This window comes from Esox lucius, chromosome 8 (genome assembly GCF_011004845.1).
Source record: "Esox lucius isolate fEsoLuc1 chromosome 8, fEsoLuc1.pri, whole genome shotgun sequence".
In the NCBI taxonomy this organism is placed as follows: Eukaryota; Metazoa; Chordata; class Actinopteri; order Esociformes; family Esocidae; genus Esox; species Esox lucius.
In genome coordinates this window covers 27,118,347-27,131,977 of record NC_047576.1, presented here as the reverse complement: position 1 = coordinate 27,131,977, position 13,631 = coordinate 27,118,347, and the positions used below count along the sequence as shown (strand labels likewise).

Here is a 13,631-nt window from a genome sequence, read left to right as displayed (position 1 = left end):
TCCCCACTAGGGAAAATATTATTTATGATTTAGGAGTTAGTTTGATATTAGGATTAGGAGATTGGGAACCTGGATTTCGGTTTTTTCTGGTCCCAACAATGATAGAAAAATAATTGTGTCTGTGTGGCCAGTTAGGTTTCATTAACTATCCTTGCAGCTCAAAACAGCTGTTTTGGTGTATCTTTGTGTTTGTGTGTGTGTGTGTGTGAGAGAGAGAGAGAGAGAGAGAGAGAGAGAGAGAGAGTGCGAGAGAGAGAGAGACCGAGAGGCTGGGTTGTTGAAATGTGCAGCGCATACTTCACGATCGTGAGCGGATAACGGCGCAGTTACCGCAGGGTAGTGGTGTGTCATGTAGACGTATCAACAGTAATAATATTGGGAACCAAGATTTGAATTACGAACAGATCTCCAAACATGTCCCACTGTTTTCAAACCTCCAACGTGGTCCCTTTGTTTGAATCTCTTTTGCGACGTGAATTTTGAATAGCTTATTGAAAGGTGTTGAGTGAGGATAACCTGCTTAACTGAACTCACAAGTTATCTGACATTCTGTCTGTGCCCGGAGGGAGTTGCTTTGCACCACGAAAGCGCACGGTGGTGTGGTTGCCGTCTTCTTCTCTTCTCTTGCGGAGTGGACCCACCGGTCCAATCCGAACCATTACCACTGAAATCCATAAAGGAGGAATTAGGAGTCTTGCTGTGGTTCTATGGATATCCCCGCTGAGATGGTAAGATTGATTATCAGCTGATCCTTTGAAACTGGTATATATTGGGATCTATTGGGATAACGCTTTACTGTAAAGTGTGTTATTAGACGTTACGACAAATGAGTGTTTTTCTGCTTTACTGATGTCAGGATGGATGTCCTCACATTTCACAGAACAGTGTAGTCTAGATGAGAATGATAATGTATAATACTATTAATAATCGTACATACATTGATTTCCGTGGCTGGTTTCGAGCGAATAACGGTATACAATCTGCAACACTGCCGGTGTATCACTATGGAGAGCGTACGCAAAGGAGCGCGCGCCTCACTACTCCATAGCCCCGCGGGGATCAGGCATCTTGCGGCATGTGTTGTCAGAGTAGAGCTTCCGGATACGTTACAGTCTCAGAAAGCAAAATAAGTGTTGTACATAGAAAAATTTGAAGGAAAATATATAAAAGACATGTTATCCCATATCCACTGAAATTGAAACACACCGGTGTTATATTCTGCATCATGAATGGTCTGATGGTGTAATCACTAAACGTGGGATGTGTTTTTTTCCTCCCATCAATTAAATTAGAGGTTAGGCTCGTAATGCAGTAGACATTATTTATGTGGCCAATGTCATTTGGTCTGTACATGTAGGAGTACATAGCTTTTTTAATTGACTATATGTATTGCTATTTATAATTAACGTGCTCGGGATATTGATTTAGGTTAGGCTTCGTGACACACTTTGAAAAGCTTCTTCAAGCATCCTTTCAGTTACCGATTTGACTGCAATTATTAAATGCAGACGAATCTTAAATGTTGTTATAAGACAACGCAAACATGAATTTAACATTTTCATAAAATTTTTATTGCATGTATGGGCTCTTACGTTTACACAAACAAACACACACACACACACAAACACACACGCACACACAAACACACACACACACCAAAGTGCATTTTTCTATCTCTATTTTCTTCTCTTCGTATGTTAACTGTGTTTTGTTGATTTGTTTTATTCTTAAATATAGGTTTCTATGCTGTGTGTCATGGCTATATTAGAATTAAGTCGAGAGAATTAAATCGACAGAACTATGGACAGGATTTCAACTGCACAGGGCTTGCATGATTGATTATCATGCCTATGTGATTTGCTACTGGATTGTTGCCAGGCTATTCTTTCACAAACCATAAGAAACCAAGCATGTCTACATTGATGGCAAGATAACTAGACAGCCATTTCTGTGTAAAATTCATTCCTGAAATCAGTATTTGCATTTTTTATGACGGTGGTATAACCCAAGTATTTTTATTCAGGAGGTTCTTAAGCAATAAGGCACGTGGAATGTGGTGTAAGGCCAATACACCACAGCAATGGACAGTTCTTTGACAGAGTGCAATGCAGAGTGCCTTGATATAGCCCGTGGCCATGTTATATTTGCCATAACCCACAAATCCCTGAAATCCATTTAAAGCCCACAAGCTGTAGGAAACAGCTGTGGGTGACCTTGTAATCTGTCATTCTTTAAATCAATCTAAATTCACTGCTTTCTCTTTTTCTCCCTTCCCTTTTCTCCCCCACTTCCTCTCCTTCCTTCTCCCTATCTCCCTCTACACCCTCTACTCCCTTCCCTTTTCTCCCCCTACTTCCTCTCCTTCCTTCTCCCTATCTCCCTCTACGCCCTCTACTCCCTTCCCTTTTCTCCTCACTGCTTTCTGATTTCTTACCCCTTCTCTCATTGCTTCCCCTTTCTAAGCTACTCCCCTTTATCCTCCTGTGACCTCCCTGCTTTCTCTCCACTTGTCACCTCCATTCTTTCCACCTTTCCTCCCATCCTTTTTTCCGGGCAGAATTACTAGGTGCTTTTAAAAACGTTACACAGTAGAAGGCTGGGAATAAATGCTTGCGCCTTACGTGTGTTTGTGTATGTGTTTCGTGTAGCATGACCTGCCTTGGGGGACGCTTGTTGCTTCATTGTCTATGACCTTAAAAGTGAAGATAGGCTGTCTATGACCTTAAAGATGACGATAGGTTGATCTATGACCTTAAAAGTGAAGATAGGCTGTCTATGACCTTAAAGATGACGATAGGTTGATCTATGACCTTAAAAGTGAAGATAGGCTGTCTATGACCTTAAAGATGACGATAGGTTGATCTATGACCTTAAAAGTGAAGATAGGCTGTCTATGACCTTAAAGATGACGATAGGTTGATCTATGACCTTAAAAGTGAAGATAGGTTGTCTATGACCTTAAAAGTGAAGATAGGTTGTTAGATAGGATGTCTAAGACCATAAAGGTGAAGATAGGTTGTCAAAGACCATAAAGGTGAAGATAGGTTGTCTAAGACCATGAAGGTGAAAATAGGATGTCTAAGACCTTAAAGATGAAGATAGGATGTCAAAGACCATAAAGGTGAAGATAGGTTGTCTATGACCTTAAAGGTGAAGATAGGTTGTCAAAGACCATAAAGGTGAAGATAGGCTGTTTAAGACCATAAAGGTGAAGATAGGTTGTCTAAGACCATAAAGGTGAAAATAGGATGTCAAAGACCTTAAAGATGAAGATAGGTTGCCAAAGACCATAAAGGTGAAGATAGGATGTCCAAGATCTTGAAAGTGAAGAAAGGATGTCTAAGACTATAAAGGTGAAGATAGGTTGCCAAAGACCATAAAGGTGAAGATAGGATGTCCAAGATCTTGAAAGTGAAGATAGGATGTCTAAGACTATAAAGGTGAAGATAGGTTGTCAAAGACCATAAAGGTGAAGATAGGTGGCGTCATTGTCCAAGACCTTAAAGGTGAAGATAGGATGTCTAAGACCTTAAAGGTGAAGATAGGATGTCTAAGACCATAAAGGTGAAGATAGGTTGTCAAAGACCATAAAGGTGAAGATAGGTGGTGTCATTGTCCAAGACCTTAAAGGTGAAGATAGGATGTCTAAGACCATAAAGGTGAAGATAGGATGTTTAAGACCATAAAGGTGAAGATAGGATGTCTAAGACCATAAAGGTGAAGATAGGGAGCAGTAGTGCATTTCTAAACAGAACTATATAAAACATGAGAAGGATGCTACCCTTTCCAAGAGGTGATTAGAATATCTGTTGTTAATATCATCACTGGGAAGCCAGAAAATTGATTATGTCAACATTCAGTATCTGGTCCTGTATTGTAAGGAGTTTTTAAATTGTAACTTAATTAATTTATTACTTGTTAATTCTTTCAACTGTAACACATTCTTATATTTGATACACTTCATATATTTCTCAAGACTCACTATTAAAGGGGCATTTAATATTTTTGCATGTTAGACCTCGTTTTAAACCTACTGTTAGTGTATACGTTTCATCAAGACAGTTGCTTTGGTTAAAGGGCCATTTCTGAAATGTATTTGGCTGTCTAATTACATGCAAGAGCCATATACTGCTGTGGTTTGACTCATGCTCTAAACTTTCTTCCCATAAAACTTTAAATAAAAAACGTTGTGGATTTGAAGAATTCAGCAAAAAGAGAGGACATGAATGTCATTACAAACATTAAATCATATTTTGATTATTACAGTAACTGTAATAGAAAGGGAATGATGGCAAAAGTATCAACAACCTATCCTTGCTCGATAACTGTATTGTATTACTCAAATTTGACCTCTGTTACCTCTGTTACAAAACCAAATATTATGTCTTATCCCAACACTGACTGCAGGTATAGGATGCTGCCCTTCAGTCCAGTTTATGGAAACAGTTTAGCATTTGGCTTCACAATGACAGCACTGTACAGTAAGATGTGAAAGCTGAGGATGAAAGTTAAACTGCTCTCCACGACTGCCTCAATACTGTGTTCATGTTAAAGATTTAAACGGCTTACTTAACAGTTCTTTGGTATTTGGCCGGCCAGGCCCGTAAAGCCAAGCCCAGAACCCAGAGGAGCAGGCTTGGACACAAGGCAGTGGGCCAAGTAAAATCTCTGCAGCTCAGAAGCAGAGTAGCACTACACTAAATATAGAGACGGACAGGTCATCCTTCTGCTACTGAGTAAAATTAAGGACCTCCTTGTTCTTCGTGTTAGCGTTCAACGGCAGGCTGCAACGACAATAAAATGAATTGATGTTTTTTGTACTGCCTACATAATGGTGCTATATCGCACAGCACACAGTTCACAGCCCTCCCCTCAGTCACATGCAGCTACTCTGTACTGACCTGTCGGCCTCTCTGTGAAGTTTCATCACGCTGTAGGGACAGGCAGTCACCGCACGACAGCTACTACAGACCTTACTCATCTGGGGGAATGACAAAGGAAGAGGTGCAGTGGGAGAGAGTGGAGTGTATGGCGGGAAAGAGATAGGGAAGACTAGATGAAGGGAGATAAGGCAAGAGAGAGGGAGAGGAAGGCAGGAGGGAGGGAGGGCTGAGGAGTTGTAAGGCGGGAGGTTAGGCAGCAGTTAACCACGGTAGAGTAGGTATGACACAACTAAAGGATTGGGGTTGGTTTGTAGCTGTCAACATCAATGGCATCTCAGCCATAAGAAGTGCTGCTGAACAGCTTTACTCTGTCATGACGGCGTTACTGTGTAGCCGGGGGCGCCACACTAAAATGATAATAATACTGCCCAGCCTGGCGGCAGGACCATAAACGCCGTGTCACACCTGTGACTACTTAATCAGAATCAATGGAAACACCTGCTTGGTTGTGATACACCACAGTGTGCCGATCCAGGATTCTGTGTTTAGCAGGAGGAACTAGTAGTAAATAGCATCCTTGAACTAGAGTGTGTAACTCTGGGAGGAAGGACAGATCAGGTCTGACTGGTGTGAAGGGAGAGTGGAGGGGTGTAGACTGTGTGCACATGTAGCCTGTTGTACATGGCTGACATCACCTCGCTTAAGGGGGGGTGGACATTTTGGTACTGTTACTTCTGCTGTTCCTAGAAAGCAACAACTAAATATCAGTAGTATTGTTTAGTAGTTGTCTTCACCAAATGTATGCTTGTTCTTGGCTTATGCTTATGGAGACAAAAGACAGAATGGGAGAGAATAACCAGGGCAGCTCTGATGAAAAGTCTTCATTCTTTTCCCAACCTTACACTGGTTATTTCTCACTTCCATGAATAATAGACAGTGATTTAGGTCTGTGTATGTTAATATCTTTCATATTTCCTCTACTATTAAAATATAGAGTGTCAGACTGTTCCTGACTCAAGGACCGGTCTTGGCATTAAGAGTTCTACACTAAAATACATTAAATACACTAATAAATTATTACACTACTATATGATGATATTGTGATACACTGATACACTATTATGATTCATTTAATATACTGTTTTCAATAATATACTGATATAATGATATACTGATATAATGATATACTGATATTATAATATACTGATATAATAATATACTGATATACTGATATAATAATATACGGACATAATGATACTATGATACAAAAACACACTGATACACTGATAAGGAGAGGCACTAATATGATTAAACCAATTTACTGATACAGAAATATACTGATACACAAATACACTGATACACTGACAGACGGATACACTCATGTACTAATATACCAATACTGATGTACTAATCAATGTACATTGATACTAATACACTAATATATTGATACATTGATATACTGATATACTGATACACTAATATACTGGTACACTGATATACTGATACACTAATATATTGATACACTGATATACTGATACAGTAATATATTGATACACTGATATACTGATACAGTAATATACTGATACACTAATATATTGATACATTGATATACTGATACACTAATATATTGATACACTGATATACTGATACAGTAATATACTGATAAACTAATATATTGATACATTGATATACTGATACAGTAATATACTGATACACTAATATATTGATACATTGATATACTGATAGACTAATATATTGATACACTGATATACTGATACAGTAATATACTGATACACTAATATATTGATACACTGATATACTGATACAGTAATACACTGATACACTAATATATTGATACATTGATATACTGATACACTAATATATTGATACACTGATATACTGATATACTGATACACTAAATATATTGATACACTGATAAACTGATGCACTAGTATATTGATACACTGATAAACTGATACAGTAATATACTGATACAGTAATATACTGGTAAACTGATATACTGATATACTGATGCAGTAATATACTGATACAATTACATACTGATACAATACTGTAATGAAACAGAAATATACTGATACACTACTGATTCTGAAACACTAATATACTGATACAATTGCATATTGACACTAATATGCTGATACACAAATATACTGATACAATACTATACTGATACAGTAATATACTAATACAGTAATATACTGATACACTAATATACTGATGCAATTACATGCTGATACTGATACAATACTGTACTGATACAGTAATATACTGATACACTAATATACTGACACAATTACATACTGATACTGATACAACACTGTATTGATACAGTAATATACTGATACACTACTATACGTATACACTAATATACTGATAGAATGAAATACTGATTCTGAAACATTAATACAGCATCTCACACATTTTTTTAAATATTTGATTATATCTTTTCATGTGACAACATTGAGGAAATTAAACTTTGCTACAATATAAAGTAGTGAGTGTACAGCTTGTGTACATTTGCTGTCCCCTCAAAATAACAGCCATTTATGTCTAATCTGCTGGCAACAAAAGTGAGTACACCCCTAAGTGAAAATGTCCAAATTGGGCACAATCAGCCATGTTCACTGCCCGGTATCATGTGACTCGTTAGTGTTACAAGGACTCAGGTGTGAATGGGGAGCAGGTGTGTTAAATTTGGTGTTATCGCTCTCACACTCCCTCATACTGGTCACTGGAAGTTCAACATGGCACCTCATGGCAAAGAACTCTCTTAGGATCTGAATAAAATAATTGTTGCTCTACATAAAGATGGCCTAGGCTATAAGAAGATTACCTAGACCCTGAAACTGAGCTGCAGCACGGTGGCCAAGACCATACAGTGGTTTAACAGGACAGGTTCCACTCAGAACAGGCCTCACCATGGTCGACCAAAGAAGTTGAGTGCACATACTCAATGTCATATCCAGAGGTTGGCTTTGGGAAAAAGAAGTATGAGTGCTGCCAGCATTGCTGCAGAGGTTGAAGGGGTGGGGGCTCAGCCTGTCAGTGCTCAGACCATACGTCGCACGCAGCATCAAATTGGTCTGCATGGCTGTCGTACCAGAAGGAAGCCTCTTCTAAAGATGATGCACAAGAAAGCCTGCAAACAGTTTGCTGAAGACAAGCAGACTAAGGACATGGATTACTGGAACCATGTCCTGTGGTCTGATGAGACCAAGATAAACGTATTTGATTAAGATGGTGTCAAGCGTGTGTGACGGCAACCAGGTGAGTAGTACACTTTTGTGAGATACTGTATACAGTTACAATTGCATACTGATACTGATACACTACTATTCTGATACAGTAATATACTGATACAGTAATATTCTGATACTAATACACTACTATACTGATACAGTAATATACTGATACAATTGTATACTGATACTGATACACTAATATACTGATACACTAATATACTGATACAGTTATATACCAATACACTAATATACTGATTTCAGTAATATACTGATACAATACTATACTGATACAGTAATATACTGATACACTAATATACTGATACAGTAATATACTGATACACTAATATACTGATACACTAATATACTGATACAGTAATATACTGATACACTAATATACTGATACACTAATATACTGATACACTAATATACTGATACACTACTACACTGTGACAGTAATATACTGATACAATTGCATACTGATACGGAAAATTATTAGGGGAAAACCAATGTCCATTCTCCCAATATGGAAACACATTCCAATTCACTTATTATGAAAATGAGGATGTATTTTCAACTCAGTACCTAGAATAGCAGCAAACAGATTCCCAGTGAAAGGCCAACTCAGGGTTCAGACTGGGGGTTTGGGGTTGGGGTGACGATGTGTATTGGAGCCTTGGGATCATGGTTTGTGATCTGGGGTTAGGCCAATGCATGCCTCGTGTAACAGCTGCATTCTCCCAGTTAAACACACACACAGCAAAGCTCTATGTGACACATCAAAGGGAGCACATCATAAGAACACACACACACACACAAATGCATTGTACATGTGAACACAGCACTTTCCCGGTTCTCATCCCTCAACTAACATGGTGTTATTGTTTGTGTGTGTTTCTTTCAGAGCTTCAGTCTTTATAGTTGCAGTGATGCATTTTTGAAAAAAGGAAACATCACATTCTTCTCTTCTCCTCTCTGCGTATTTTCACCCTAATACAAATCTTCACTATTTCTCTGGTCGGTCTCTATTAGGGAAGACACAGCGTTTTGTATGAAGGAAACAATTTGAGTGGGGAAACACGGCGTTATAAGAATGGCTGAAAGGGAAAGCTGTGCTGTATGTAAGAATGGCTAAGAGGCTAAGCTGTGTCGGTACTCTGTACTATTTCCTTTTGAATTATTTTCTTACTTTCATATTATAAGGCTGTTATCCAGTTGTAGGCATTCGTACAATGAAGGTTGTACTTCAACACTTCTTTTATCATGCCGTGCTGATCTATGGTTAAAATGTTACATCAAACTTACTAGAGCCTAGTCCCCACAACACAGACATACCTGGGTACTAGGCTGCTCCATTGACAAAAAGATTCACGTTTACAATAATTGTGGACACCAGGCATTAAATGCTTTGGTAAAATAAGTTAACATGCATTTTTATTGGTTACTCATTGATGGGCTAAGGTATGGGCACCCTTGCACTTTATTTAAATATTGTAATATATCTTCAAGAAAACAGTTGACATTCAAAAATCTTATGCTATCCGCATAAGTTTAGTTTCATATAAATGATTAATTCAAATGTTAGCTTACTCAACAAATAAATCGTATTAGGCCAGAACCATATTATTGGCCGATTCTAGAAGTAAAAATTATTTCATTTCAAGCCAGTGATTCTCCTTTACTTTGGAATTCAACTCAACTGTGGTGAGTTGCAGGTAAATACAATATAAAAACTAATCATGCAACCAGTTAGAAATGAGAAAAGCAATTCCCATGTTCTGTGTCACTGCGTGTACCTGAATCGAGGAAAAAAGAAAACCAAAGTATTGTCTTAGGAAGTCAGACACTAGGCCCGGTGGTCAAGCTGGAACAAGGGCTACAGGTCCATCTCCAGAGACCTTGATGTTCCTGTTTCCACCATACATAATGCTATCAAGAGGTTTAGGCCTCTTGCACAGATTCAAGCTGACTTTCAAACACAAGGTATTAGAGTTTTGCATCATCTGTTGCCAACTCAGTTAAATGGACATCTCCTGTAGACAGACTTTACCAAATTAGTGGTTTTGGTAAAACACCACATCTATGTTTACAGAAATAAAAAAGTCTTAAGAAATAACACCTTCCTCCCACACAAACAAGGAGGAGGAGAATCAGTAATGTTTCAGAGTTTTTTTGCTGCCTTGAATTTGGGGGCCTTGAATTTGGGTGTCTTGAATTTGTGCATGGCATCATGTAATCAGAAGAAAACCATGGCGTTTTGGAACACAACATCGAACCCAGTTTCACAAAGCTTGGTCTCCGTCAAAGGTCATGGGTCTTCCAGCAGTACAATAAACCCAAAAAACAATTTAGAATGAACTGAGGATTTGTTCTAAACAAAATGCTAGACTGTTCTGAAGTTTTCAGCAATGATTCCAGATCTGAATCCTACTGAAAATACAACCCTGTTTCAAAAAAGTTGGGACGCAGAACAGAATGCAATGATGGGCATTTCATTTAAACGCTATATTCAGTTGAAAATAGTACAAAGATAACATATAAAATGTTAATACTGAGAAATGTTACTGTTTCTTTAAAAACATATATGCCCACTTTGAATTTGAAGTCAGCAACATGTTTCAGAAAAGCTGGGACAGGGGCAACAAAAGACTGGAAAAGTAGTGTAATGCTAAAACAAATACCTGGTGGAACATCTCACAGCTAAATTAGGTTAATTGGCAACAGGTCAGTAAGATGATTGGGTATAAAATGAGCATCCCAGAGAAAATTAGTCTTTCAGAAGTTAAGATGGGGAGGGGTTCATCACTCTGTGAAAGACTGCACATGAAAATAGTGCAACAATTTAAGAATACATTTCTGAACGTAAATTTGCAATGAGTTTGGGGATCTCATCATCTACGGTACATCATATCATTAAAAGACTCAGAGAATCCAGAGAAATCTCTGTATGCGAGGGGCAAGCCCTAAAACCAATATTGGATTGCAGGGATCTTTGGGCCCTTAGCGGCACTGCATTAAAAACACACATGACTCTAGTGGAAATCACTGCATGGGCTCAGGAACACTTCCTACAGTACGTCGCTGCATCGACAAGTACAAGTTAAAACTCTACCATGCAACGAAGAAACCATCTATAAACTAAATCCATCGTGTCCTCTGGATAAAAGAGGAGAGGGACCATCTGGCTTGTGGTCAACACACAGTTCAAATGCCAGCATGTGTGATGGTATGGGGGTGCATTAGTGCACATGGCATGGGTGACTTGCACATCTGTGAATTCACCAATAATGCTGAACAATATATACAGGTTTTGGAGCAACATATGCTGCCATCCAGATTACGTCTTTTTCAGGGAAGATGCCAAACCACATTCTGCACTTATTCCAACAGCATGGCCTGCCTGCAGCCTGCCTGAACATGTCAGCCATTGAAAGCATTTCTCGCATTGTTAAAAAATAAATACGACAAAGGAGACCCGAACTGTTGAGCAGCTGAAATCCTATATCAAGCAAGTATGGGTCTACTGTCTAGTCTACTGTCTGATGCTACAACCTTATACTAGTCTACTGTCTGATGCTAATTTGGAAAACCACCAGCAAAAGGTTGTGTAGTTTACAAACAAATAAATACTTGAATCACCACTATTTTTTCCTGCCTAGATACAGTACCAGTCAAAGTTTCAGACACAGTTACCCATTCAAATGAACTTTGGACTGATTCTGTTTTTTTGTGAGCAATATATAGCCCTAGTTTTAAATAGCAAAGTTGTAAATGAAGTATGTTTAGACGATGAGTTAACTTCTCTCAGCACAAATATGAATTTAGATTAACTAAATATACAATTGGGTCTGTATTGCTGTTTTCTATACTATGGCCAATAGAAAACGAACATGCTGTATATCAGTCAGGATTTTTACATTCAAGAGTAGCCCATATGCAAAATCATGTTCCTTGCACTCAACTCCCTGTTCCTTGCACTTAACTCCTAAATAGATGGTCAAAAGAAATGTATAGATCAAATAAATTATGGCTGGTAAGTGTTGCCATTTCGCTAATCATATGTGGGATGGCTGTGTTAGTTTGTCGTGTGTTGCCATTAGCTAGCTAGTGTAATCTAGTGGGATCATTATTATTATTGGCATTGAGTCTCAGCAGTCACAGGCTGAGATGAAGAAGCACCAATACCGCCACTCCACAGGTTCTGATAATGGAGTAGTGTACGTGAAGGAGTAGATGGACAATGGAGGATCACTATGTGGTGCTGCATCCAGGAACGACCTTAGACAAAGCCACACAACCTTCTGGGCAGATTCAGCCAGGACTGGACCTCAGTAACCAGTGGTGCCTCTTTGAGAAGATCACAGACCTCTGCTAGAAGGATCGGAACGACATCACATGACACAAACCCTCTGTCTCTCCACTAGGAGAATGGACGGCACTCTTTCATTTCCTCACAGTAATGTAGAACTAGTGTGATTCATTAGATATGGCAGAGCTGTGTTATGCAATGCCTTGCGTGTACATCCATCTGAAGGGGACCGTTCAGTAGACAGACATATTTTCTTCACCTGAATACAGGTGTGTACACATTCACAGTAAGCATGCATACGTATGCAGGTATATGTATGGCATGTGTGCACGTGGAAGTGTGCACGTGTACGCACACCTGTGTACATGCACATATGTAAAGGTGCACACGTCTACGTGCTTACATATGCATATTGCATGCCACATATTTGTTTGTGTATATTTGTGTGTGTGTGTGTGCTGTTATTTAATGACAAAAACACTGTTTGCTTATTCCATAGATTTTACACACTTATTGTTTGGTGGACATGAATAAAAATGGTATCAGTTTAAAGCTAAGGTTTTTTCATAGGCAAATGTGTACACACACACACACAAACACACATTGTTACTGAGAACATAGCACTTCCCCTGTTCTCATCCCTCAACTAACATGCCGTTTGTGTGTGTGTCTCTTTTTCCAAAAGGTTCATTTGTGGTTCCAGATCCGAAGGTGAAGCCAAAAAGCTGACCAGCATTCTTGTCTGTGAATCCTCAAGAGCTTGCCCCCTCATCTGATTGGACAATTGCGATCCCTGAGGAAAACGAAATGTCTGGCGCTATGAGCACGGCCCCCCTGGCCCTCCTCCTCCTCCTGCTGCCCTTGGTAAGCTTCTGGCCAGGCCAGACATTATTTATGCCTAGTAAGGCCAGGGGGAATGGAGTGTTGCAATAGCATTGCTACTGTTCACACTGTATTGTGTTTGTGTGGATGCATGACACACATTTAGGAGAGGGTTCTGCTTTTTGAAATGTGTGTTTTAATTGATTTGTGATGGTTAATTGACATCATCAGTAACCAATGGTTTGTTGCCAGGGACTCTGGGGAAATGGAGAGAAGGAAATAAAAGGATGTAGAGATGTGCGGTGAGAAAGACAGTGCCAGACATAGAGAGATAGAGACAGAAAGTCTTAGACACGA

The 13,631-nt window shown here is 39.0% G+C and overlaps 1 protein-coding gene across 2 annotated transcripts in view; it reads left to right on the top strand.

Annotated features, from left to right (window-relative positions):
• The first annotated feature begins 285 nt into the window (after positions 1-285).
• adcyap1r1b (adenylate cyclase activating polypeptide 1b (pituitary) receptor type I) overlaps positions 286-13,631 on the top strand; it is a 35,033-nt gene continuing 21,687 nt past the window's right edge. Inside the window, exons 1-2 of one of the 2 annotated variants that reach the window (XM_010872469.4) lie at positions 286-728; positions 13,138-13,316. In XM_010872469.4, coding sequence (XP_010870771.3) covers positions 13,260-13,316 — 57 coding nt within the window. In that variant the 5' untranslated portion in view covers positions 286-728; positions 13,138-13,259. The remainder of the gene's footprint in view (positions 729-13,137; positions 13,317-13,631) is intronic. The other variant, XM_020049410.3, reaches the window with a different exon arrangement.